The 24,190-nt window shown below is 38.6% G+C and overlaps 1 protein-coding gene across 2 annotated transcripts in view; it reads right to left on the bottom strand.

The window, feature by feature from the left end:
• Positions 1-3,369: 3,369 nt before the first annotated feature.
• The window catches only part of TRAF6 (TNF receptor associated factor 6), a 25,236-nt gene continuing 4,415 nt past the window's right edge, over positions 3,370-24,190 (bottom strand). Inside the window, exons 2-8 of one of the 2 annotated variants that reach the window (XM_082059630.1) lie at positions 21,956-22,143; positions 19,573-19,899; positions 13,378-13,528; positions 12,632-12,790; positions 11,609-11,680; positions 10,171-10,248; positions 3,370-7,907 (exon numbers count right to left, since the gene is read on the bottom strand). In XM_082059630.1, the coding sequence (XP_081915756.1) occupies positions 7,026-7,907; positions 10,171-10,248; positions 11,609-11,680; positions 12,632-12,790; positions 13,378-13,528; positions 19,573-19,868 (1,638 nt within the window). In that variant the 5' untranslated portion in view covers positions 19,869-19,899; positions 21,956-22,143 and the 3' untranslated portion in view covers positions 3,370-7,025. The remainder of the gene's footprint in view (positions 7,908-10,170; positions 10,249-11,608; positions 11,681-12,631; positions 12,791-13,377; positions 13,529-19,572; positions 19,900-21,955; positions 22,144-24,190) is intronic. The other variant, XM_082059631.1, reaches the window with a different exon arrangement.

Below are 24,190 nucleotides of genomic sequence, written 5' to 3'. Positions count from 1 at the left end.
AAAATGACACCACTCTTTGAAAAAGGTGGGGAGAAAGTGTGTGGTTTTGTCTGTGGAAAGCCTTGACTTGGTAAAGAAGTTCTGCCAAGGTAAAAAAAAAAAGGTCTCCTTGACTTGGTGCCAGCTTGCAGGAGAGGCAGGAAGCAGCATGTGATGGAAGTGTGGGACACAGCACTGCACGCACAGCAGACGTGGAGCGGTGCGGCTAGCTGAGGAAGACTGGGATGGAAGGTCTAGGCTAAAACTAGAGGTTTGTTAAGATGGGCCCCAGACAGCAGAACGCTGCAACCAAAATAAAAAATTCCACATATCAGATCTTACATGGAGTTTGAGGCCTAAATGAAAAGTAAAATAATCTCTGTGGTCTATTAAGAGAAATTTCAACAAATTAAGCAAGGATCAAACCTCTCAGTTTAGGAAATGACTTGCAAGAAAATGATCTTTTAAGACAGGGAAATTGTAGATGTCTTTAAATGAGGTTTGTGTAAAAGGTCCTCTGGAGAGACAGATGTTCACTATGAATTACAGTGGTCAAGAAGCACTGAGGGCAGGACACTTGACTGGTAATGTGCTTTGGAAGACCCAGCCATAAATTTGTTTGAAAATAATGCCCCCCACTTTTCCCCCAGGGAAAAAAAAAAAAGCACACTGATAATTCAGTCAGAAGCAGCTGGAGTGGTCTGCTGTTTTTCTGTGTGAATAAGTGGATGAATGGGTGTTAGTTTGTGCTTATAGTCGTGTTGGTTACATCTTGTCTAGTCCTGGAGAAAATGGTTGATGAGCTGGGTGTACTTGCCCTGTTACAAATAACTGCATATTGCAAGTTAACCCTAGGTGCTTGCTAGACCAGTGTGCAGGCCAGTACGCCTTCTTGCTGAAAAGATCTAATTGCTCTATTATAATTCATTGACTTTCAGGAGTTTCATTTAATTTTGCAATAGGAATCCTAGACCAAAAGGGATGTCTTGTTGCCTTTCTTTTTTTTTTTTGTTTGGTTTTTGTTGTTGTTGTTGTTGTTGTTGTTGTTGTTGTTGTTGTTGTTGTTTTTCCCAGTGTGTCGATTATCAGCTGAGTTTGTGAAAATAAAGTTCTGTCTGGGAGGAGTAAGAAACCAAAACCACACATTTTTTGGACAGGTCATCACAGGGTTTTTAGCAAGTTATTGCTTCTGCTTTTAATAAGCTGAGAGAATGCAGTTTTTCTTCCAAAATTGTCAGTACCCAGGTGCTAAAACTGCTCCACTTAAACCTTGGCACCTTTGTTGTTGGGTGAGGCAAGTCTCCTGGACAAAAGCCACCAGAAAATATGCTTATGGCCTATGAATTCATTTTGCTGCATACTGGCAGATCTGGCTGAGCCAAGTCAAACCCACTGGTACCTCAGTGAGAAACTATCAGCTAAGATCTTCATGACCGTGAGGAAGACCAGGGCTTTCCCCCTGGTTCAGCACTGGGTGACTGGCTCCACAGGGGCTGTGTGCCAGCCAAAACAACCAGCCACAGTTGCATGGGAGAGCAGCTGGCTCCAGAAGGCAATGGATAGCTGACTGGGACAAAAGAGTAGGAAGAAATCACTAAACTCAGGAACCTTCATGGGCTGTATTGCCTCAGAGATCAGTCAGAACACAAACTGAAAGGAAAAGAAGGCTGATTGAGGCTGGGACTGCAGCTAACAGGGAGATGTTTTACCCTCTCCTCCTCTCACACAGTTTCAGAAATTTTCCTATTTCATATGAGTGGAAAAAGCCCAGCCAAACCCAACCTGTCAGAGCTGTGAAACCCAAGGGCTTGTTTTGGTGAAACAAAGGGGTCAAAGAACATGATCAACTAAAGATTAGACAGTAAAGCAGAGCCCCAGGTTTTGAGCAGAAAGATTATCTTCATGATTCTGTAGCTTAGTCTTTATCTGCTCCACCTCCATCACAAATGGCAAGATGATAAATGAATTTTTACAATATCACACAGTGATAATAACAGGCAAGAGGAAAGAGAAAAAGAACAGGAGAAACAAGGACAGTTCTGTCTGTGGTGGGTTTTTTTTGTTTTTTTTCTTTGTAATTGTTTTTTGTGAACTGGAAAAGACTGCAGAAGTAACATGAACTCTTCATGCATTCTGAGCCCTGACACACTCAAAGCAACTGTTAAATGGCTGTCTCTGCACTCAGACGTATTTTTTTCAAGGAGGTTAGGTTTAATTGAAAAAATTTAAAACCAGCGAAGGAAAAAGGCATGAAGGCTTAGAACTTTGTATTCCAGGTCACTAAGACTCTCACATCCTATAAAGGCGGTTGTATCACCAGGATCCACTTAGTCCAGCCTGGTCAAGCTACACCTTCCAGATGGAGCAAAGGCTCAGTAGTGGGGAAAATGATGAGGGTGAGACAGTGGTGACAGCAAACTGTGTTTCCTTTGGTCATTTTTCCTGCTAGCAAAACAATGTCCTCTTTGAGTGGCATGAGTGTGAGTCTGAGGTGGTGTGTTTTGTGTTGTGTTGTTTTTTTTTTTTATTTTAGCCGAAATGTGCAACATGCAGAATTCATCAGCCATCTTACTCAGGGAAATTACTAGGCCTAATTTCCCTACTCACCGTTTTTGGTTCATGAACCTGCCATTCTATTGCCTCATATTTATTGCACGTTAATAGCACACTCAACCCTCATCAGGGCTAATTTAGTAAGTTTTGTTGACTTCTGTAAATGCTGTCTAGGAAGAGGCTAAATAGCCACAGCATCTAAATGAGACATGCAGCACATAAGAGCTGAAGTCTGGTACTGTGTGTACTCACTGAGGATAGTGTATTAAGGAATTGTACAAGGAATTTTCTTTCCAGATTGAACAGCCTTAGTACTGGGCTAGTGCTTTTTGCAGAGGAGCAACTGGTTTTGCACTAGTAAGGATTTTAGCCAGAACAAACACATTTCTCCTGTGAAGTCACTGTAATGAACTGGTATTTGTCTGATAAAATAGTCAGAATATCCTGGTCCACACCTGGTTTAACAGTACCAAGCCAAATTTTTCAGAAACGTACAGGTAACATGAGACATTTGTATTTATATGGACAAGAACATAACTTTATAAAGCTGGCACCTTCTATTTCTGCATGTTGACTTTCCATTCATAGGTGCAACTGCATATACCTATTTTCCCCTGTTTAAAAAAAGGCAACTATTACTTAATCTCATCAAAAGAAGATTTTAGTGCACTTTAAAACAGACTTTTTAATCTTGAAATATATTCTTTGCCTTCTTGGTGCTACATGGTCTCCATTAAAAACCAGCCAACTCTGAAACCTACAAAACAGAAACTATGACAGAGGTCCTGTATAATTTAATCTTTTTGAATAGCCCTCCATACAAATAAAGATGCAACATACAGTGCACAGTTTTATTAGTTTATTTTTTTTAAATCATGTCAGAAATATAGCGTTGCATTAATTACAAAATATATTAAACAATCTATCAGTACTTCCAAGGGAACAGGAGTACTTTCATTCTGTTCAAATGCAAATCAATACTAACCTTTAACACTGACCCTAGAATAATCTTTTGCATCCATCATCAATACATTTGATGTGAAAGTGACTCTACATAACATCAGGGTGGCATTTCTGTTCTTATTTCATTAGCAAGTTTAATCCCTTGATATCAACATAACCAGGCATACCATGAGACCACTTAAAAAACGAGTCTATACATCTCACATCATCTGAGCTCCCACATATATATTACATACCAACATTTTTAGTAAAATAATTTTCCCTGCCCTGCAGGGAAGACATTCAGAGGCAAACCCACATTTGCATTATATTATAATTCGCAAATCTCTGCCATAGCAGCTTTGCAAATACACATACTAAGCGTGGCTGACTTAAAACATGTTCTAGACAACAGAAATTTGGAAGATAAAAGAAGCCAGGCCACTTTCTAAACCACCTTAAGATAATGGTACAAAGCCTCAAGAGTTACAGAACTCAAGAAATTACACAGAAAACTGGTTAAATACACATACTCTTTTAGAAACAACTCTTGACATTGCATTCCTTTCTGATTCCACTTAAGTAGTTCTAGCAATTATACCTCGATCCACCATGATTTCTCAGAAGAAAATATCAGATTTGCAGGGAGGGGAAAGTAAAAGGGGCTGTTTCAGTGAAAATATATTTTCACATAGAAACTTAATCTCTTCATGCTAACTTTAGAAAAGTTTGAATAAAAGACAGTGGTCATGAAGACTATAAATTGAGATGGTAACAATAGTACTTGCCTTACTTGAAAATAATATTTGTACGAGAAAGCTCTGGAACTGCAGTTAAAATGAAGAGTGGCTTGGAAGGTGGGCGAAGAAGAAAGTGGAACAAGTTGATGAATAGACATTTCCTTAACATTTATAATTTTTCATGACAAAGATGTAACTGATAGCAAATTAGCTCTGAAGGTCTCTCATAAAACTCTGGCATTACAGTAATTTGGCATCAGTCAGAGTTCTACTTGGTAATATTAAAATACAAAACCAGTAGAATAGCAGCAGTGAATAAGGCATTCATATTACTGTAGCTAATACAGTATTATATATGCAGTAGCTTTCTATTTCCTATTGGTTTGTGCTGTTGTATAATATTAACCTGAAAAATTTAAACTCCTGATCCTGCCACCAAAGTGAGTTTCCTCCCAAGGCAGAAGTACATCAGATAGAGCTCAAAGCAAAATTCAGTTCATAATGCAAAGCTTCAAAAGGAAAGTATTAATGCACTTACCAGGTCTATTAGAACACAGACTAAGGAAATTTCTATTAATATCACTATGGTTGAGAAAGGAACTGGGGCAGGAAGAAGCTCTCAAAGTAGAAGTGTCTCATCTGCACCCCCCTCCCCCACCTCCCCTCCCTGAAAAAAGAAAGGTGGCCTTTCAGCATCTTGGGAAAACATGGATAACTAACAAGAGCTTGAAAGTGATTGGAGAACTAGTGTACAATGCCTTCTGTATACAGTGGGTCTGGGCACTGCCATGTACGTTAAAAGCACTTGGTTAAGAATGGTTTAACTACTAGGAATGCTCTAACTGAAGACAACTAATAGGATGAGGTTATTCAGCATAAAAAAATACTTAAGAGGTTTAAAAGGACCATTTTAAAGCATTATATACACACCTGTCTTCTAAACACACAAAACACACTAAATAAGTCTGACTGCATTTAGCATTAGCCAGGAAGTTCACATTTCAGTAGTGACTACTCCATTCAACACAATCCTTCTTGAACTAATAGCCTCTATCTGCAAAACAAATTTTACTCATCTGGATGTGATAAACAAAGTCATTTGTTGGGTCCTGGAACTTTTAATCTCATGCAGGCAGGGAGAGTATCCTCCAAAATCAATATACTATAGTAATCTTTTATTAGCCTTGTATATATTCATATGCACTTTCCCCACCGATGATCCCCATAGGATTGCTTTGATGAAGCCACATAGTTGGAATACTCTCCAGTATCTTTTAAGAATCAGTGTCTTTACTAGTTTGGAGAAATAACATGCATATGCTTATATAGGGCTTATTTCTTTCTCTAGTATCAGACTGTATACTTAAGTTATGGGGTGAACAAAACCTTTTTCTTCCCTCCTTTTAAAGACAATATTCAGAACTTTATCAGCACCATAAGTTAAAATTTTTAGCACCAGTGGTCTTGAACTACTCAGATTTGACTGGTCAAAACTAACATTTATACGGCATACAACCAGTACAGAAAACAATACACGTTATGAAGCTCATGAATTCTTGACATAGTGAATCTAGTGTTTGGTAAATGAGTAGCTACGGAAGCCAGGCTTTTTCCTAAGAGCAAACAGGATTGCAGTTTTTTCATATGTTGTCTAATATTAATTATTAGGGCTTTTCTTCCTTTCCAAAGTGTTAAGGGTGGCCCAGCTTCTATTGTCTAAAGGGATGGGACATACCAATGACAGCTGGATGTTGATGTGGCCACCTGTCCACTGAGAATTCATAGGAGATTACATAGATCATACATCATCCAGAACACCAAGAGATCACTCAAACAGATGCAGTTCACAAGTTCAGATTTAGTACTAATTCAGGTTTCAACAACACTAAAACAAATTCTCTATCATCCTATCTAGTTAGTACATACCTTTGCTCATGTATCCACTCACAACCTGAAAAATGTAGCACTAGGAAAAGATTCCACCAGCACAAAGGTATCTCATTCAAACACTACACTTTTATCTCTCTGCTGATAGACATTCTGGGCCTGGAGCACACACAAAAATATTTATTAATATTTATCAAGATAAAGAGAATTGGGGGGGTGCTTTCAGAGCACATTACAAATATTTCTTCAGTGAACTCAGCTCAGTCATTTAGCCTTCTCCACAACACTGACATATCTTTCAGAACTACTAGTATCAACTCTACATCGACATGTAACTTCCTGAAGCTAACTCAGCAGCAAGGAAGGGTCAAAGCATACTTCAACCCTAGGTTATGTGAGCAAAGTCTTAACCTGACTTCCGGTTTCAAGGGAAGCATAGCCAATTCAAAATTCTACATAAGTCAATATAGCAACTGTGTCAACTTTCCCAAGCTCTGTGGAAACAAGCAAACAAAAGAACAGACCAACCAACCCTCATCTTTATTAATTTAGCTACTTCCCTGCTACAGTATCTATTTCAAGGCACTAAGGCAAAAAGATCTACAGATCTTTTCTAATATTACTCATGTTTTACCAAACTGAGATGTACAGGTACTTCAACAGGATTTTCTTGTTGACAGTTAAGTTTTGATTAACACCACTTCATTCAGTTAGTTTGCTATAGAAGTAGCTTATTACTTTAATAGAGAACAATACCAAATATTTGAACATACGAGCTTGTACAGAAAAAAGAAGTATATCAGCAACAACAAAGCTGTATTCCTATGTTGGCAACTGTGGTCTTTTATAAATGCAACACACACTTGTAATCTGTGGTGGAAGAACATGACTAGTGGCTCCATTCCTCTGTTTAAGACTTACAGGCTACATAGCTCCATCCGTACTGCGAGCTTGAAATCCTTCTCTGCGGAGACTGTTTAAATCTAGACGCGTTAGAACTTCACAGCGCACCAGAAGGGTGTCATCTTTTACGAAGGTTCTTTGCTTCAAGGCTTGCAGGTGCATGAATGTCACATATCCGAAACCTTTCGGATTGCGGTGAATTGTTGGTCTCTGGAAAGCTAGTAATTCCGGCTTGGCTTCCATTACTTCTTCATGATTCTGCCTTTCAGGGCCTTCTGATTGATCCAAAATAGAAAGTCGTATAGTGCCTTGAAAAGGCCAAGGCAGATGGCTGTCATATTCTCCCTGCATAGTGTGGACAAACAGAGATATAAAATTAGCACAACGCTGAGCATTTGGTAACTGAATATGCAGGCGCAAACACAGCTTGTAGCCGGGCTTTCCAGTGTAGAATCCAGGACTGTGCATCACAACAGGTCTCTCTTCTTCCTGGGCTTTCTGAAGTCCACTGAAGTTCTCAATCTTCCAGATATAAATACCATTACATTGCTGTGCCTCCATTTCACTAATCTTCCCCTCCAAATTGCGGATTGTACGTTTGAGTTCTGCCATATGAGTGTTCTGAGTCTCCATTTTAGCAATGAGTTCTCTGATTTGGTGATCTTGTCTTACCAGACGACCTTCCAACTGCTGAATAGTTTCTTTGAAGTTTTCAACTTCTGGATTACAATCATATGTGGTGTGTGACACATGTGAGAAGAGGGCAGGCTCAAAGGGTAGGCCATTGATGAAGGGTACAGGATTTGTAGCAGTAACACTGATATTTTGAAAACTCTGAGCCATCATTCTCATGTGAACCTGAGTGAACTCCTGCATATGTCGTGCCAGTTCATTCCTTTGCATCTAGAATTTAAGAGATGTTGCATTAGGAACATACAAAAAGTTTTCTGCAATCTTAAATGTGGCTCTGAAGAAAATCAAACAACTTGTTGCTTCTGTTTTGTGAGAAAAACTGCAATTTGAATCAAGAAGAGGTGATGTGACAAAGTAGCACTTTACCAATGGAGGGCTCAAAATTTAAGATCAATGTTATGACAAATGAAAAAAGTTAAAATGCAAGTGGGCAAATATTGTTCTACACAAAACAAAGACATGGTGAAAAAGTGTTAGTAAAAAAGTACGTTAAGTATTTTTTCTGCGTTCTAAATCAGCATTGTAGTTCCTTAACTCCCTTAATTGATTTGCTAAAATGCTCCATATTATCAAAAACAAAGGTGTATGAAAACTGATGTGGAAACAGTGAAGCAAAAAGATGCATTTCTTACGACATGGTGCTAACTAGAAATAAGAGTATCCAGATTAAATAATTTTAGAATTCAATCAAATTTAAAGCACTCTCAGGCTGGCAAACATTGTCCCCATCTACAAGAAGGGCAGCAGGGATGACCCTGGCAACCACAGGCCTGTCAGTCTCACTTCTGTGCCTGGCAAAATCATGGAGATTGTTATTCTGGGAGTTATTGAAAAACATCTGAATGACAATATAGTAATTTGTCCCATTCAGCACAGATTCATGAAGGGAAAGTCGTGCTTAACAAACTTAATTGCTTTCTACAACAAGGTTACCTACATAGGGTAACCTTGACCAAGGGAAGTCTGTCGATGTGATCTTTTTGATTTCAGTAAAGCCTTTGATACTGTCTCTCACAGTGTTCTCCTGGACAAGATGGCCAGCATACAGCTGGATAAACACTTAATGCAGTGGGTGAGCAATTGGCTGATGGACCAGGCTTAAAGGGTTCTAGTAAATGGGGTTATGTCGGCTGGTGACCAGTCACTAGCAGGGTTCTGTAGGGATCCATCTTAGGGCTAGTGCTCTTCAATGTCTTCATAAATGACTTAGGACTTGATGGAATACTAAGTAAGTTTGCTGATAACACAAAATTGGGAGGAGCTGTTCACACTCTGGAGGGCAGAGAGGCCCTGCAGAGGTATCTGGACAAACTGGAGAACTGGGCAATCGCCAACCCCTGAAGTTCAACAAGAGCAAGTGCCGGATTTTGCACCTCGGATATGGCAACCCTGGCTGTACATACAGACTGGGGGATGAGATGCTGGAAAGCAGCTCTGCGGAGAGGGATATGGGGGTTCTGGTCGATGGCAAGTTGAACATGAGCCAACAGTGTGCCCTGGCAGCCAAGAGGGCTAACTGTGTCCTGGGGTGCACTCAGCACAGCATTGCCAGCCAGGCCAGGGAGGTGATTGTCCCACTCTGCTCTGCACTGGTGTGGCCTCACCTGGAGTACTGTCTGCAGTTCTGGGCACCACAGTATAAAAAGGATATAAAGCTACTGGAGAGTGTCCAGAAGAGGGCCATGAAGTTGTTGAAGGGTTGAGAAGAGAAGCCGTATGAGGACCAGCTAAAGTCATTTGGTTTATTCAGCCTGGAGGAGACTGAGGGGAGACCTCATTGCGGTCTACAGCTTCCTCACAAGGGGAGAAGGAGGGGCAGGAACTGATAGCATCTCTCTGGCAACCAATGACAGAACCTGAGGGAATGGCAGGAAGATGTGCCAGGGGAGGTTTAGATTGGACATTAGGAAAAGGTTCTTCACCCAGAGGGCGCTGGAGCACTGGAACAGGCTCCTCAGGGAGGTGTCACAGCCCCAAGTCTGACAGTGTTCAAGAAGAGGCTGGACAATGCCCTCAGACATGTGGTATTAATTTAGGGGTTGTCCTGTGCAGACAGGAGTTGGGACTCGATGATCCTTGTGGGTCCCTTCCAACTCAGGACATTCTATGATTCTTCACTGAACTCTAAGAGCCATAAATGTATTTGGTCACAGCTTTGGAAGAAAGGCTAGAAGCTACTTTATTGACAAGAAAGCTGAGAAAAGAGTAATGGATTAATAAAATAAAATTAATCACGCAAATACTTCACAGAGGTTTTTTTAAATTTGAACAGGACTTTTGAAAGGCAGTGTATTAATACGTAGTGGTTTAGAATTAAGGTACCTGAAAACAAACAAAAAAAATCCAAACCACACAACACAAATAACTGAGGATTTGGGCTGGTAAATCAAACAGAAATAGAAAAACACATTAAAAGAACACCAAGAAAAACATGCAGAAAGTCTGCAATTCATGATTCTGATAAAAGGCTTACCTTTTCAGGACACCCAAAAGCACTGTAAAAACATGGCACCGGGGCAGTAGGACAATCATTGTCATAATGGTTAGGCATCTAAACCAAATCAGATTTGAAATTAATTTTTCCATCAAGAGCATTCTTTTATAACACCCTAAAGGAATATGTCTGGATGGACTCTGAATAGGTATCTCAAGTCAGATCACTTTATACCTATATAATTTCTCAAGGAAATATGGAAGTTCTGAACAAAAATGTTAGCCAATGATAAAAATTATCTCATTTTTGTATATACTTTAACAATTCATTGCCTTTGTTTTTACATTAGGCATCAGAAAACATTCAGGTTTTCTTGCTAGAACAAATGGCTTTTGTTTCTAGCCTATCCTCAAGCTAGATCACAGTCCCTTTCCTTCCCTTCTGAAGCACTACTTGCATATAATTGTCGTGTCTCTCTTCATTATCCTCTTCCTCAAAAAGTTCAAGTTACTTCAATTTTTCTTATGGTCTGTGTTCTTCAGACCAAATTATCTCACTGCTCTGGATCCTCCCTATCCATCCCCACCTGAAAAAAGCCAGACAGCTTCAGCTGAGGCCTTACAAGCCCTAAACAGAGCAAAGGATAATTCTGGATTTCACAGACAAAACAGCTATTTGTATAACCCAGTATGTTTGTCTTGTTTAAATATCATGATGAAGCAGAACACAAGCTAAATATAGGTCAGCCATTAATTTCAAACTATTACCCAGGCTAGCATTCTCTGCTCCCTGTTTTTGCAGTTCATTATTCTACCTAATGACAGATTTTTGCCTTTGTTGTTACTGAACTCAGGCCTGTTTTACAGAGTATTTCCTCAATTCGAGAAGATAATTCTTTAACCCAGGTCATAAACACAGTTGCCATCCCATTGAACTAGGGACAGGCTACATATTAAATAACACTGATCATTTTCCTGTCAATAAAGTTATTATTGAAGAAGTAATAATGGCTATTACAAGAGTAATGGCCAAGCAGAATTCCAGCCAGCTTCTACAGTTTGACGGTAAATTATTTCCAAGAGGGGCTTTCCAATTACAACTACTCTCCCTCCCTCTCTGCCCAAATCAAAGCCTTGTCTTCTAATGTCAGCCATAACCACTGGCAGCTGCTTGGTGTTTCACCTCCATTCAAGATCAAAAACATGCACCATGGCCCCTGTCAAGAAGCAGTATAGCTAAACAAAGTTATTTATTTGCAGCCCAAAATCCTACAGAGTTTACCAGATTGCAGTTGTAAGCTGGAGCAGCATTTGGAAGAGTATTACACCTGCACTGGATGCACCATTTTCAGAGAGACAGGTAGAGATTTATTAGCAGGCAGACAAACTGTTTCTTCAAGTTTAATTTCATATTAAAGAAGCAATATAAATACAAAATATCTGACCCAGATTAAACACAGAGAAAAGTAGTCTCTTACCTGCTCTCTGATGAGCACTGTGTTGCAATATTCACAAAATACATTGGCAAGTGGGCAGGTTTGGTCATGAAGCTTAATTATTAGAGAAAAAGAGAGGAAAAAAACAATAAAGTTACAAAATTTAAAAGAGTGCTAATCACCTCTGATAAGATGTTAAATTTTTATTTATGTTTCGAATTTTGCATTTAGCTGTACACAACTGTGAAACAAAGACAATCCCCTTGCCCCTAATAGTACGTTTTCTAGAATTACTGTTTTTTCCTGGACTCATAAAAGAGATTCATAAAGTTGCAAATATTTTATTTCCTAAAGCTCTTATGCTCCAAAGGAGTCTGAATTTTTCCAGATGTTCCTGAAATTCATGTTCAATTGTAGTACAGCTATATTAAAGGCTTTTTTTTTTGTATTGTTGGACTATATGAGGTATCTTCCACAATATGTTATCATAAGATATTCAGTTAACATATTCAGATCACAATATGATATCATAAAATTAATGGCCCTTGAGATAGAATACATCCATATACAGATAATAAATGGAAGCTCAAATAGGAAAGGACTATCCCCAGTATCACCCAAGTGAAAAATGCAGAGCCAAAAGAATTCAGAAATTATCTTGGTCTCGTGCCTTACCAGATATCTCCAAGAGATTCATCTCCTGACATATCTTTTCTGCTAGGCATAAAAAGTGTGTTACTGTGTGTTTCTTTGGCAGTAGATACTGGCCCCTCTGATGGTAAGGCCATAAGGCCAAAAAAAAAAAAAAAAAAAAAAAAAAAACCCAATGGTTTTTTTTAGACAAGTCTTTTCAGATCATAGAGTTCTCAAGAAGTTGGTATAATCCTCTCCCCAGCTTTTTTACCTGTTCTAGACTAATGTCCTGAGTTTGTTCCTTCTCACCCATGAAGCATAAAGAGCTCTTCTAGGTCAACCCACACCTTTTTTTTTTTTTTTAACTGATGTTCCATTTACAAGCAAACCCATATGAGGGAACGTCGAAAAACTGAGACTCCTACTAAGTACCTCTTTATCTTCATAGGCCATAGATGTGGCACAGTTTGGACAACAGACTTGACGCCTCGGACACTCCTGCGTCATGTGCTCTTTCAGATGGTTCTTCTGGAAGGCTCCTTGGCACTGTGGGCATTCCACTGTGGAAAAATCACACTGCAACTCGTGGTCCTGAACAAGGACAAAAGAGGGATTGGATACTACAGATAGGTACTATGATCTCATCTGTTTTCATAAAGCACAGTACAAGAGGAACAAATCACAATCTTCATGCAAGCAAGTCCTTATACATTTATGCTGACTTTACGAACAGCCTGTGATTGTCAGGACTTTGTGTATTCAGAGCTTTAAGAATGCTCTCAGGTAAAAATTCACCTTTATGTTTTTCCTTTTAACTTTGTACATTATTATCCAAAACAATTATTTCAACTAATATATCTAGCTGCTTTGAGGGAATATTAGACTGACTTTAGGGAACTTGTTTAAAGTAAAGATACAGTTGATCAAAAAAGAAACATGAATTATCCTAAAGAGAAAGCTGCATTAGTACAATTTTCATGTACTACGAAGTTCCCTTAAGAATCATCTAACTACAGCTGAAGACTCATAGAAAAAAAAACATGTGCAGCTATAGTCTTAAATGAACAATGAACTGAATTGGCATAAACAGGTATCAGGTATGACCATCTATGTTAAGTTATCTTGAATTTTTACTTGTCCATGAAACAAGGTCCCATATTTTCAAAACTAATTCTCACCTCTAAATGCCTCAGCTCCATCTTCGTACTGCAGCCCTTGTTGGGACACTTAACCATTAATGACAGTATTTCCCGTTTAGCAAAGTTGTCAGGAAAAAGTTGATTTTCAAGCAGGATTTCATTGTCTATCGGACATTTGTGACCTGCATCTCTACAACACATAAATGAAAAAGAAACTCCAAATTTCCTTTACCCTTCATTTAAAATATTTTTACAGTAGCAAGACATTAGTGGCAAAATTATAACATTAAGAAAGTCTTTGAAAACAATAGCATTTACGTGGTAATTAGAAGAAAGTATGTATGGTACATCAGAGAAACTGACAATACGCACATTTCATTAGAGGTGGCATGACTGGGATGCATCACTTTTCTAATTCAATTGTTTTTTTTTGGACAAATACTGTGATAGATACTCTGGAAATAAACTTGAGGAGGATGTAAAGAAACTAAGAACTTATGGTGCAATTTCTGTAAGCACTTCACATAGCTCAAAGATCAAATAATATTTCCCATACTATTTCAAAACAATCCTTTAAAGATTCTTGGACCTTCTCTCCTTCCTTTCTCACTTTATAAGCAGCCGATGTGATCATAGCTGAGAGAAAAAGCAAAAACGTGGCTTTGGTGTTTTTTTTTTTTTTTCCTTCCCCCAGATTCACTTCATCTATTTGGCATTCCTTTTCATGTAGCCTGTTTTGCTGTTTTTGTTGTACAACCATTTGATCCATTGGCCATCCTTCAATTTTTTTTATTTATACAGCAAAGAAGGGTGAATAAACTCCAAGCACAAAAATTACTAATAATTATGAAAATTGCACTGGATTTAGAACTGGGTGTTATATCTGAAGCCATTTTAACAGCCAACAGACAGGAAGTCAGTGCTAACTGGTGAAAGTTTGGAGTCTGATGGTAAAACACAGATGCATATAACTTGCACAAGAGAACTAACACCCTGTTCCACTTCATCAGGTTCTGTTCACCTGCATTCAAACACAGGAAGAAATGGAGTAAGAAAAGGATCACCTCCACCAAATCTTCCTTTAAAAAGACATTCAGTATCAGCTAATTTCTGAAAGCAGTAGGTCAACATATCTATTCATAATTAAGTAATACAGTAGAAGAGGCATGAAGGATCAAAGCTTTGGGGATGAAATGCTAATGGAAAGAGCAATAAAATGGAAAAATACATGGGGAGGAAAAATGTCAGAGAGCAGTTGTGGCACAAAGATCAAAGGCCAGATCATTGTCACTGCTGGCAAGCAGGAGGGGAAGTAGAACCTAGTGGGCTGTGGAGACCAGAAGGGAGTTTGTGTTCTTTGTTGGAAAAGGAAATAATTGCTCAGCAACTCCTTTATCACCAGTGCTGCTAGAAGAAGCAGGGGTAAAGATGAAACTTCGGAAAGAGACAATGAACTTCCTTTCCTACGTTTTGCTTACCAAAGCTATCTCGCCACAAGTCTGATAGTCATACTCCTAAATAAGTGGAAAAAAGAAAACAGCTAGCTGGCCATTTTGCTTCATAGCTCCCTGAGCTACAATAAGCGTGCTGATCTTTGTCATAACCCAGAAACATTCCCCCATTTCACAGGCAACCTACAGAAATCAGTTTTCACAGGTGTAACTTAGTTACAAATGCCCTGTTCAGTGAAGTATATGATAGTTTAGTAGGCCTGCTGATAAGACAACAGTGTTATTTCTACACAGAAAATTTAATCATGTATAACAGCCAAAACCAGATTAATTTTAAATAAAGATTACTAGATACCCAGTTTAAATAACTAGTAGATGAAGAGTAAAATAAGAATGAATGGCAATTTTCCAATGATTACAGTAAGGAAAGAGCAATAAATTATTGTAGTATATTAAACAGACTTCAAACACCATTTACAAGTATTGGGATTGTGTTTAAAAAGCTGCTTAGATCCATCTACAGACAAAGATGTTGCTATCAACAGAATTAACTTCATGCACTTCAGTTCTAATTTACATTAAAATGAAGGCTTTGCTATGCTGGAATTACATTGGGTTGTGCCACCCACAACAGTACCTGTGAAACAACAGTCATCTGCTACGAAGTACAATAGCTGTTCCTATAATTTCCCTTGAAATTAAAATATAGATATGAAAAGTAAAGCCAGAATAATTTTGTTTGAAAAAGTCGTGCTCCATTATTTTAGCACCTGAACAGTTTATACTAGAAGCTGAAACAGTTGGCATACACTTTAACTGCAGCCATGCTGGCTGTTTGATGAACTGCTAGCACCCAAGGCTTTCCTTGCTGCCCCTTGTCAGATCATAATTCTACTTTTCCAATAAACAGAGGTACTGATCTTTGTGGAGCTTTACTACAAGCCCTAAGTCAGCTTTGACCTAAGATACAGGAGAAGAAAGACTAGAGTGAAATTGAATTAGCTACTGCATCTGAACCTAGTTCTAAAACTTAGTTCTTCGTTAGAAAGAGCTTTGTAGACAGTAACCATTGTAAACTATTGTTTGTAGATAAGCTTCTTCACTACCATAAATCATAGCACTTCAAAGCACTTCAGACAGCTTTATTTAAGAAGACTTTCTGTGAGGCAGACATTTACTGTGATCAGCTTCATCTGGTCAAATCATGTCCCTCACATTGCAAGATCTAAGACTTCAGTCTTTAAAACCTTTTAAAAAAAACCTTTGTAGTTGCAGCCACAACTTAGTCAACATGGACAACTACAATTGCTTGTGTAAGTCACAAAAAGCAATTACTCAAAAGCTGCTTGTCCATCCTTTGTAATTTAAAATCCTTAATCTGTGTTCTCTTGAACTAGACAGCAAGGAAACAAGGAATAAACAGAAGCAATTTTTTCCTGATTAAATAAAGGCTGTAACAATCACTTAATGAATAAATAGTATTTCGAGAATGTAAAAATCACTTTCCATTTTCATTTTAGTTCTGCAGAAGCTTCTCAATGACATCAATCAATATGGTACTGAAGACATTACATACTCGAAATCAATATTGTACCAAAAACATTATATACTCCAAATCAATAGCTTGGCCCATGGGTCCCAATTAAGCATGCAATTCAGCCCTTCAGGTATTCAGACGGTCCTGACACTTTGTCTACTCTGCTTTCACAAGCCTTCACTCAAACTGCATTCCAAAGACAGATTTCAGTGGGGAGTGAGGGAAAACATTTTTTTATCAATGAAACACCTGAAATATTACAATGATGATCTATAGTCTCCAAGAGGAAAAATGCTTTCCACCTGTGTTTGGTATTCACTGAAGCAGTCAACACTATCTATAGAAAAGAAGTAAAACAGGACAAGGGTGCAGAAGAAGCAAAAGCTTCTGGTCACTGAAACTGTTTGGAGACCTAAAACTTCAAGCAAAGCAAATGCTCTGTTAATTTAAAAAGGAAGAGAAACCATTTCCCATGCTTGGGGTTTGAGAAGGAAGTTTCTCTACCTGCCATGAGATGTTGTGCTCTGAGCATGGGTTCAATGCCGTTCCTCACTCAGTACTGTGGCAAATTCTAATCAGGGACTGTGACTGTGAAGTTCATCAGCAGAAGGATTAGAAAACATGATCACCCTAGCTGTTAAGGATCTGAAAGATGGGAAATGACACACCTATTTTTGGTAATTTTAAGTTTAGCATTTTCTCCTCAGTTTTCAGCCTAGGAATTCTGTTGTCTTGAAATAATTGGTGAGCAGACATTTCTAAAACTCAGTATACTCAAGTACTGACCAATCTACTGTCATGATTTATAGACATACTCCCATGAGAATGTTTAAAGATTTTTTTTCTTTCTTGTAGAAATAGCCCAGTTAAAGAAGAGTACAAAAACACTACTGCCAAGAAATAGAACAACCTCAGAGCAAGAAATTCCAAAATTTCAGGGCCTTTATTAGTACAAATGTCTAATTCAATGCTTACAAGCATGCATTAAATTATGTACATTAACCATTTGAAATAATTTAAGTTGGAATTTGCAAAGCAAAGGCCTGAAAGTGAAGCCAACTGCTAGTGCATAGGGAACTGGATTACAGTTAAAGCTGACAGGTTCAGATTTGGGTTTTTTTTCACTTCCTTCCATGCACCCGGCTGATGCGAATACCACTGAGTGATACAGCTGGGTAAGGCCTGACATATTTTTCTTGCAGAAGTAGGAACACTGTGAACAAGGCAAGGGACTAAGGGAGCAGGGTGATCTCATGGTATGATCAGTGGAGAACCGAATCTCTTTCAGCTTCCTCTGCAGAAGCCACAAGGCGAGTCACTTTTCATAGGTGAACACTGGTGGTATTCTGCATCTTCTGGATAATGCATTTGCATCCTTTTCTCAGAAATATTGATGAAACTAATGTTAACAAGAACTGTGCCACAGACACAATAAATTTCAGCACTTGCTAGGAAGGAAAACAGCCTGATCTTTTGTTGTCATTTGTAGGTAACACAAAATTAAATTTGTCTTCTCTTACTCAGCTCCAACATTTCCCTCCTTATTCTAAAAGGGATGCCATGAAGAAATATAGTAGCATCAGATAAAACAGTGACAGAAGCTACAGAGAAGTTGAAGAAACAAAATACTCTATTCAGGGAACACTGTTACTGGCATACTGTTCATTTAATGAGCTACAAATGATGGACCATGGAGAAAAATAAACGGAAAAGAACTATGGATAAATGGTATGGAAAACAAGAGAGCAATGTCTGTTTTGCATTCTAAAAATAAAAGCCTAGGAAAAACAACTTTGCACAGTAACACTTAAGACAGTTTGGTGATCTTTATACAAAGGTGTGCAAAGTATGGTTGGAAATTAACGAATTCTATAGGTGGGTCACACAGAATTAAATATTTAGATTCCTACCAAAGCACTGTGACATTTGAGCCAAGTGAGCAATCTATAAGAAAAACCCAGCTTATGCTGAGAAGGAAAAAAACCTACAGCATAATATCTAGCCTTCTATCAATGTGTTCCTATACTCACTGACATGTGTGGGACACTGATGACTGTATTCCAGGTTTGAGGGAAGTACACTCTACCAGTGTACTTTCTGCCCTTCCTTACCCTTTCCATCAGTCATTTCTAAAGCCCAGCCTGCCCTTGCCTTCATATCTCATTCCCACTCCCCCCTATGCCACCTAGTTTCCTCTCTCAGTGCTTGCTTTAAGACCATTCCCTCATTACATTCTCTCTTCCAGCTCAACAAGGAGGCAGCTGATTTCAAGTGAAGAACTAAAAGCATAAATTGACGTATTTGCACCAAGAAACCATGTTGTCTGTACTTGCCTGTAGTTATCAAGAGAAACAATCATAGAGAAAAGACTGGTTTTATAATCCTGAGTTGAAAATGAAATTTACTTAGATAATTTAGCTATCTTTTTTAAATTATTATTTAATGCTTACTCATTCAAATTTTTAGGTTCATAACCTGGGTAAATTTGTATAAATGGCACAATATTTAGATACATCCAACCTCCAAACTCATATGACATTTTGGCCACACATGGTGCTGATTAGAAAGCATCTTTAATGAATCACAAAATCCCAGAGTTCATAGAATCATAGAATAGTTTGGGTAGGAATGGACCTTCAAAGGTCATCTAGTCCAAACCCCCTGCAATAAGCAGGGACATGTTCAACTAGATCAGGTTGCTCAGAGTCCCGTCCAGCTTGACCTTAAATGTCTCCAGAGATGTGGCATCTACCACCTCTCTGGGCAACCTGTGCCAGTATTTTACCACCCTCATTGTAACATTCTTCCTCATGTCTAACCTGAACCTGCCCTCTCCTGTTTAAAACCATTATCCCTTGTCTTATAACAGACTCTGCTAAAATGTCTGTCCCCATCTTTCTTATAGGCCAATTCTAAGTTCTGAAAGGTCACAGTAAGATCTCCCTGTACAATCCAACTCTGCAGGCTGAACAACCTTAGCCTGTCCTCCCTCACAGGAGAGGTATTCCATCCCTCTGATCATCTTGGTGGCCCTCCTCTGGACCCTCTCCAAAAGGACTGTGTCTTTCCTGTCCTGAGGGCTCCAGAGCTGGATGCTGTACTCCAGGTGCTATCTCACCAGAGTGAGTTCTATTAGTGCTCACTTGTAATGCACCTTAAGCAGTTCTATTAAGTTTACATTGTCCTTAAAGTGCTCTGCTTTGGTGAATTTCTTCTTTAAAGTAACTTCCATAAATTTTCCTTTACCTTATTGATTTGACAATGCAGCCTTTGCAGAAACGGTGTCCACACGGTGTCTGCACTGCTTCCCGAAGAGCCATCAAACAGATTGGACATTCATATTTACTTTCCAAGGGCGGATCAAACTCCACATCATATCCTTGTGGTTCCTCTGTGAAAGAACTTGGAGGGTTTCCAGTCCCACTGCTGATGCTTATGCTGTCTTCTTTTGCTCCAACGCTGCAGGCACTGGCCATGGCTGCACAGCAGCCACTTTCCGCGTCTTGGGCTCCACAACTGTTATCACTATATAGCAAGCTCATAGTAGCTAATCAAGTGCTACACAGAAATGCTCTGCAAGGTGACAAAAATATGTATTAATTTCAAATATTCCAAGATCTTCCTTTCCAGTCGAGAACAAATCTTATTTCTGACCAGGAATGCTGGAATAGTGATACAGATTTGGTTCCACTCAAAATGACTGGTTTTGTTTTCTCCCAGTTTCTGTATCTATCTTTTTTACTTATCTTGTGATACATAGGAATGTGTACTGCATCCTGTCAGCCTAATTCAAACACAAACACTTTTCTGTATTCACTTGCATCTGACTACCTAATTTCTGTAGAAAGAGGAATACTATTTCTTCTTGCTGTGCTTACTGAAAATCCCTCTTTACCCTTTCAGTATTATTTACTTCTAAAGCATTCAAATAAAATTTGCATGAAAAATGCTGTACAAAACTAGGTTTTATTGGATGAAATAGCTCAATTCCATATTTTCCTTGAAGTGAATAAATGTTACTTAATTTTTTTTTGTATACAGCAATTTACAGTATACATTTCAAATCAGTTTAGGTATATGTCCATAAATAAAATGCACATCCAAGCACCCAAATGAAGCAGATGCTGTGTTGCAAATGAAGTTCATATACACAACACTGCTTATAACATTTTAAAACTGCCAATAGGACTTTAAATTGAGTAAGAAGCTACACATGAGATAAGGCTGATACTTCCACAGATTAACAGCTATTTGCAAATTAGTAGTACTTGAACAAAGTTCTTGCTCTCCTTTCCCTCTTCCAGTCTAGCTGGCAGGGAGAACAAGGGACTGGCAGAATAGAAGATAAAAGTCACATTTCCTTGAAGAGTGATAAATGGTACAGTGAAGCCTGTTTTAAAATACTGTTCACAAAGCACGTTGAACTCACAGGTATGAAATAGAAAACATACTGGTATCCCCAAACAGATTGCCAATGTTTCTACACAGAATGAGGGAACTTAAAAGAAGCTGTAAACAACAAATACAAATTCTAAAAGTCCAAGAAATTTTCCTCTCCCTGACTTTTTTTATGGTACAACCATTTTCTTAGAATCCTATTGTGTTTAGTTTTCTATAGATGACATTTCTCTGAAACACAGAGGTTATCTCCAGGTACAAGGCAGTATGAGTAGGCTGAGGGTTACAGAGCCAGGTATGCAAAAGCCCACTAAGCCCAGATTTGATCTGTTTTGCATAGCAGTATAAGCAAAGGTCTCTTGTAATGTTCACCTGCTGCATTCATGGTAATACCATCACATCATTTAAAGCATATTAGTGATGGAAATCGAAGGATTAATCAAGAGCTGAACTGTAAGGAATGTTGATCTGCATCACTACTGCAGACTCTGGGGGCAGTGAGAGATGCAGAATGAATAAGGTTACCTTGACCACAAGCTCACAAAACCAAACTACTTCCTGCCTTGATCAGAATTTGAACATCACAAGTCATTTTAACAAAATATTCATGGATAGGAGGAGGAGATACAGGTAGTTTTATTTGGGCACTTATATTATATGACACCTGAAGATTACATCAACAGAAATACTAATCACACAAAAACTCAACTAGCATTTACTGGAAATATATTTTGAACACATGCACTACAGAATGTGCTTTAGGCCATGCAAATGATAAACAATTAGCAATACTACCCATGCTAACAGTGTATGAGCTATTTTTTTTCCAGTTATCCAGACCAAAAAGAAAAACAACAACAAAAAAGGCAGATCTACCGAAGAAAATCAAACAGGCAAAGCTGCCATATTTCAGTCAGTTACAGTTAGAATCAAACCTGTTGTGTAAATATGTGACTTTGCATGTTGTTGAGGTATGCAGAGGTATAAGGAGTATCTGAAGAGCAACGTTCTTGACATTTCTAAAATACTGTTAAGGTACAGAATCTCAAAGCAGAGTTTGACAGTTTATAGAGTTGTACTGAACTGGTCAGCAATGCTCATTTTATGCAGAAATTACAGCAGAGCTGTTTGCATCCAAAGAGTAATGTCATAGATTAAAGGAATCATTTTGGTTGGAAAAGACATTTAATATCATCAAGTTCAACCATTAACCTAGCACTGTATTCCTTACCACTGCCCAAATCTCTGCAGCAAACCAAGCCTTGCCATCCTGTAAATTGGGTGGTCTCCCTCTCGCCGCCTCACTTATGTGTGGAGATCCCCATGGAGGGTAGACACCTTTCCGCACTGAAACCCTCAGCGTCAGGAGCTGGCAGTGTGTGCAGAGAGCCCCACAGCCATGGGCAGAAGACCCTGCACCTAATGAAACAAGAATAACAATTTAAAACAAAACTTGGCTTTTTTGCTTTCATTTTTTCTCTCCCCTTCAGCCTTGAGGCCTCCCGCATGCCTCAGTGCCACCCTCCCCAGGCCTCCCTGCTCCTCATGACTGCTTCAGGGGCAGAGATCTGTGGGGTGACTGGGGAAGCAGGCACTTGGCAGGCATCTACCCTGCCTCTGAGGGGACTTTGCCTGGGCCCAGGCTGGGAACAAGAAACAAAATTACTTCTATTGTTGTTCTCTGACTCCACGTATTATCCTATACATTATCTATCACAACAGGCTTTTATAATCAAGGCTCCTAAACACAACAGCAAAACAAAATAAACACCAGCTAAATTCTCAGCAGTTTCTTCAGGCATAGTCCAACAATAATCAATTTAATCCCATGGAACTGAGGAGCTCCCCCAATGACTGAGAATGGAAGCAGAAAAATCAATGCTTAGAAAGATTCTCTAAGACAGAAAGATTTTTTTAGACTGCCATCAGTAGGTCTCTTTGTTTCTGAAGAAAAAAAAAAATCAAAAAAAACCCCAAACAACAACTTGTTTCTGTTGTTAAACTAACATAACTTCTATTTAACAGCTGCTGTAGAGCATGAGCCATATTTCACAAAAAAACACAGGAAGTAAGTTAGGCCAGTGGAGTGGGAATGTTGGTGTGCAGGATATCAGAATCTACAGGCTAGGACTGAAAAATGCATATTATTCTAAGCCATAAGGGTATATTTAGTAAGACTAAGAAAGGGAAGAGGAACATGTATCCCTTTGCCAATATCACAAAGGAATTCAGGAAGCTGCAAAGAGGAAAATATAATAGCTTTACCCAAATTCAGCTGCCACATTAACTGCAAAGAAGCGCACTACTCTTCTCTTGGGCTGTTCCTCGTAAAAATAAATAATGTTTGAAATATTGTTCTCATAAGGAAGAAAACAAGATCTGACTCAGTGCCATCTTGATAGTTGAACACTTTTCAGATTTAAGCGCTGTGCAAGTATTGTTCTCTTTGCCAATTTTTTTTCTACAAAGCAAGTATGTACATTCAGTTTACAGAAACAAAAATCCTATACTAGAGTCATTTTAATGTATGAGTCACTGCAACCGGTCAACATCCGAGTCTTCACACAAAAATCCCCTTGTTCAGTGATACACTCCACTCCCACATGGAGCTTTTTGTCTACATATGAACAAGGGGTTCATAAAAAAAGAAATGCAAGTATCAATGGCTCCTCTTTTTAAATAGGGAAATTCAGGCACAAAGAGGCAACTTAAACAAGGTGATTAAGAGCCATATTTTTAATTTTGTTCATGTTTTATATTAGATAGGATTCCTCCTACTACTCTCATCCATTTAATCTTATCTGTGAGGAAAATCCTTCTCTTCCACGTGCATTTATAGGTGTGGGGGAAGGCAGAATTTTCCAAATCAAAATCCACACTGTTGTTACTCAGACGATCAACAGGCCTGATTGCTCTACCAGTTTAAAACAATTCATTTACAAGTTGTAACTACTGTAGTATGAATTAGTTCTATTTCCTGTGGCACTTTTTTTACCCTCCAAGAGTAGGAACATAGATTCAACCTTCTTGAATAGAACTGTGCTAGAGCAAAACCAATTAGAGAAGAGTATACTTTGAATGTTGATGTCTTTCCCCTGATGAAGGCAGAACAGACAATTCATGAGCCTACTACAGAAATTTTGCATGTTCCTCCCCTGGAGAATTTTAAAAAATGTCAGGCTAGAAGGGGATGGATTTTAAAACTCAAGCCAGTATGTCTGCCAAAATTCACATCAAATTGCTACCCTTTTAAATACAAAACAGATTACCAGTGAAGTAAAACAAACATCCCCCCCAAACCACATTATTTTTTCTTCCTATTGATAATAGTTGTGATTCTTCCTTTGTGCTGAACAAAACTGAGTAAAATACAACAATATGCAAATATTAATTTAGAATGTATACATCACAGCTTTTAGAATCTATGGGTTTTTTTTGACATTGGTAGTTTAATACATTACACATT

Source organism: Streptopelia decaocto (assembly GCF_964273445.1).
Source record: "Streptopelia decaocto genome assembly, chromosome: 7".
NCBI lineage: Eukaryota > Metazoa > Chordata > Aves > Columbiformes > Columbidae > Streptopelia > Streptopelia decaocto.
The sequence above is the reverse complement of the archived record's forward strand: the minus strand, read 5'-3'. Positions and strand labels throughout refer to the sequence as shown.